We start from the raw sequence: 4,754 nt of genomic DNA, 5'->3' as shown, positions 1-4,754 counted from the left end.
TGATGTTACATGTCTACAGTCTAATAGGAGCATGAACAAGCTGGACTTAAACTCATGCTGACTTGAGTCTTTACTCTAAATTCTTTCAATCTCTTTGCTACAAGTTCTGTTTGATAGAGTTAAATATACAATTTAATGTTTCTTAATGAATCCAGAGGGTTATTAGGAACATTCTAGGAATGGAAAGTGACTCTGCCTGGACTTTCCTCTACATGGTTCCTCAATGCTTCAGGAGGAGATTGACAACAGGGGTTCCTTTGTAATCCACCCTGGGGAATAGGAATTCCTGGTGGGAAGTTATATACTGAGGAGAAGATTGAATCTCAAAAGATCCAACGTTAGGTCTATTATACAGGATGTAAACATGGGCTCATTAATTTCAGTTCTGAAGGGACTTATTCAACTTGAGAGCAAATTATAAAGGAGGACAGTGTTTTCTGGGTTTCTAATTAATATTCCCAGATCTATGGAGCATGAAATAGATTCTTATGTGCATTGTGGAGGCTCAGGTAAAGTTGTTGTTTTCCTTCTTTCAAGTGAAGAGAACTTCAATAAGATATTTTCAAATAGAAATCCAAGCACATTCTTGAGAGTTTCTCTTCTAGCATGCAAGAGACAGATCTGACCTGATTGCTATTGCCTCTCTTATCGTGAGAAACTTTGTCCTTACAGGACACTGCGGTTAAGGCCCTTGATGTGCAGCAGCAGTGAGACCTCCCGGAGAACTAGGTGAACATTGAATCATCTTTTCCTGGATACTTTCTTTTTAAGTCCAGAGTTACATAAATCATGGAAGTGGAGAATACCACTTATTTATTATTCTTTTCAGTTCTAATCTTTAGTGAAGACTGAAGAGAAGGGAGGAAATGATGTTCAGAGATACTGGGAGGCCAACTATTCTCCTTGACTAGAGACACACTTGTGGGAGAAGCAGGAAGGAAATGGCAACCCTTTAAGGATCATCATAGGAAGTCTTGCTCTTTGGATGCCTTGCTGTGTGTTTTTGGACAACCTCAAGCTTGGAAACCAGCAGTTCCTGCTCACCCTCTGAGTTTGAAGACTTGGGCTTCCTTGTTAATGTCATCTTCTATTTCTGCTTCTATAGATTCCATCTCTGAAGCCAATGGGTAGGGAAAATGGCTCCTCCGTGACAGAGTTTATCCTTATGGGACTAACAGATCAACCTGAGTTGCAAGTGCCCCTGTTTTTCCTGTTCCTGGTGAACTATGCAGTCACTGTGGTGGGAAACTTAAGCTTAATTCATCTCATTTGCTTGAATTCACACCTTCACTCCCCCATGTACTTTTTCCTCTTCAATCTGTCCTTCATTGATTTCTGTTATGCATCTGTCTTTACTCCCAGAATGTTGATGTGCTTTTTTCCCCAGAGGAACATCATCTCCTTTGTGGGATGCATGACTCAGCTATTTTTCTTCTGCTTTTTTGTCAACTCAGAGTGCTATTTGCTAACAGTCATGGCTTATGATCGCTATGTGGCCATCTGTCAACCTCTGCTGTACAGGGTCATCATGTCCCCTAGGGTCTGTTCTCTGCTGATGTTGGGCTCTTACTTGTTGGGGTTTGCTGGTGCCATGGTCCACACAGGGTGCATGATGAGGCTCAGCTTTTGTGATTCCAACATCATCAACCACTACATGTGTGACATCCTTCCCCTCCTGCAACTGTCCTGCAGCAGCACCTATGTCAATGAGCTTGTGAGTTCTGTTGTTGTGGGGACAGTTGTCATTGTATCTAGCCTCATGATCTTAATCTCCTATGTTTTGATTCTTTATAATGTTGTTCATATGTCATCAGCTAAGGGCTGGTCCAAAGCCATGAGCACCTGTGGATCTCACATAGTAACTGTTGGCCTCTTCTATGGATTTGGGCTTCTCACTCATATTAAACCATCATCTCCTGGGTCTGTGGATGAAGGGAAATTTGTTTCAGTGTTTTGCACTTTTGGGGTTCCCATGCTGAACCCCCTTATTTATAGTCTCAGGAACAAGGATGTCAAACTTGCTCTCAAGAGAACCTTGAAGAGGATAACAAGCTGAACAGAACCACTGGAATGCCTTGGTTCCTGTACCCATTTCAGGATTTATCACTATTTCTTGTTCTTTCTACTCACTTTTCTTATACTCTTTCCTGCCCTTCATCTTTCTTTCTATAGTCTTGGATAGATTTCTAATGTAATATCTTTTCTCATCATGCAATGTAACTCTGGGCTTATACTTAGACTTTAATCTCATGTTTAGATCCAAAGTGAATCCATCCTGTTTTTTTGCCCCCATACCAGATGGAGACACTGGACTCATGTGTTTTCTATCAATACTATTTTGTATGTATTCTTCATCTAAGGAAAGCCAGTTGGTTGGATGCTTTCTATCAAGTTCATTTCTATGTTGCTTTTCTGAGACAATTTAGTTGATTCATTTCCTTTTTCAATGTTTTATTTCTTGTCACTGCATTAAAAGAGTGAGGGATATAAAAATCTGGGAACATGGTAAAATAAAAATTTTCAGAATTATTTGGATTATTTCAAGGATGGTTCTTTGTTTAGATATTTGCTTCACTTTTATAATGGAATTGTAAACTTTTTGGACTAAGGTTCTATTTATATGAATTTTTGAACACAAATGATGCTTATTTCTACTTCCAGGTATCTCAAACCCACTATAAATGATTACACTTTAATAAAATGATATTTTGTCATAGTTAGAACTGAAATTGTCACTAGCTTGTTCCTGATGTCTAGATTGTATCTGTCATTGTTTGAAAAATTATATGATAATATTTCTCATTGTATATCACAGTGTCACTGTCAAATCAATATTTTTCCCCCTGGTGCATGTTGAAGATTGTCTTTTGCATAAAAAGGTCTACTTGCTACTTTAGAAACAAACAAACAAACAACAACAACAACAACAAAAACTTATCGTGTAGTTTAGTGATGCTGTGCATTCTTATACATGGCACTGGGTTAAATTCTCCAGCACCAAAGAAGGTAATCAAACAAGTAACCTCACCATGTACTGTAGAGGTTCAGGCCATGGGAAAGTACAGAGGAGTGTAAGTCCTTTGTGTGAGCACACTTCTCAGGATGATAAAGGCTTTCTGTTTCTCTGGCTTAGAAACATTCTGCAACCCCTCTGTCCTTGAACCATGGAGACATTATCTTCTTGTAAAAATATTTGGTACTAGAAGACTCTGAGAAGCAAGCAAGTTATATGATCTGCCCGTGCACAAAGCTAGCTGCACTAATGTGACCTAATGTAACTTGATATAATAACCCTGGAGTATCTAATACAAGGGAACTGGCTTTCCCATGGAAGCACTTCTTGCTGTATGCCATTCCGTGTTCTTGCTTCTGTATTTGCTTGCCCCTTAACATTTACAGCTGGCCCTTAACTTTTTCAATGTATATGGATTTTTACATTTATACTACTCAATGAAAGTCTCCTTAGCCTGTTCTCCAGATGAAGAAAAATACTGTCAGTTGGTTAAGGTCACAGAGTAATGATGTAAAGCACAGTGTTTCCTTACTTTATGCATCCTATGAAGACAAGGAAGGAAAGGAAAAAAAAAAAAAAAAAAGGACTGTGAAGGAACAGAGAACTTCTGGGGATTTGTTCAGAATCAGCCTAGAAGTAGTGATTATCTGGGAACAGGGCCCTGAACCAAAATGCCAAGAGCGGAGGGATGATTGCAAGTCTTGGATGCCCAACAAGAAAAATCCACATCTGCTACAAGGGTCTCTTTTAAAGTGAGGTGAACAGGGTGAGCTACAAAGCAGCATTCCATTTTATTTCTTTTGTAATAGTGACCATATTTCAAGATGGTGGGGCTGAGCAGTTTGGGTCAAACCTTTCTGGTGAGGCAGATCACTTTTTCCTTTGTATCATTATGTACTTTAACACATCTATTTAGCTGATACAGCATTATTTTGGAGACAAAAATGAATGTTAGTTTTTATCTTATGTTTATTCATATAAATATAATCCTAAAATGCGCTTACTGCGTAGATTGTACAGAAAGTGTACGATGATTCATCTGTACCTACAATGGGTTGGCTCAATTGCTCTTAGTAGATGTATCCTCCTCTTGGGAAAATAGTCCACTGTTGCTGTGCTTTTTTATTTATATGAAGATAAGAACTTTTCAAAGTTCTAAAACATTGATATATATGAATAGTCTTGAGGGAAATGATGCCAGTTTAGAACTTTAATTGACTCTGAATAAATTTATTGCTATTTGAGCAGAGAGTTAAGAATTTATATTTAACAAAATTCATCTCATCAATCTAATTTCTCAAGCACCATTAGAATGCTTAATGTCCACTTCTTTTGTCTATATTGATCACAGTGAAGGTATAGGCAAACCTATTAAAACTGTTTCAAAAATTTCCCTGAAGCACATATTCAAAAAAAGACAAAATTTTATTAAAAACAGAGAATGAGACATAAAACAGAAATGTCTTTAAATCCTGGGTCCTTAACAAAAAAGTAAAATGTGAGTCCCAGGCATAACTCCTGACTCTCACTGGTGAGAGTCTGTACTGAGTACTACGTTGTCATTAGCAGCACATCCTGGTGGAGAATGGATTACCCAAAAGCATGGCTCAGTTTGTGAAGTCAACAGGCATATTTTAAATGTTGAATTGTTTGTATTGACCTTACGTAGGTAATTGATTTAATTTTGTAATCAAAATCACACTTAAGAATATTTATAACTAAAGTTGCTTAAATTCAGGCC

At 37.9% G+C, this 4,754-nt stretch overlaps 1 protein-coding gene across 1 annotated transcript; it reads left to right on the top strand.

Moving 5' to 3' along the window:
* Window positions 1-1,123: 1,123 nt before the first annotated feature.
* On the top strand, window positions 1,124-2,056 carry LOC306640350 (olfactory receptor 8C8-like; the record flags this gene model as incomplete). Its single annotated transcript, XM_079104553.1, has 1 exon — window positions 1,124-2,056. The coding sequence occupies one exon, from the start codon at window positions 1,124-1,126 to the stop codon at window positions 2,054-2,056; it is 933 nt and encodes a 310-aa protein (XP_078960679.1).
* Between the last annotated feature and the right edge of the window lie 2,698 nt (window positions 2,057-4,754).

This window comes from Sciurus vulgaris (assembly GCF_902686455.1).
Source record: "Sciurus vulgaris genome assembly, chromosome: 11".
In the NCBI taxonomy this organism is placed as follows: domain Eukaryota; kingdom Metazoa; phylum Chordata; class Mammalia; order Rodentia; family Sciuridae; genus Sciurus; species Sciurus vulgaris.
This window is presented reverse-complemented; position numbering and strand designations above follow the sequence as displayed.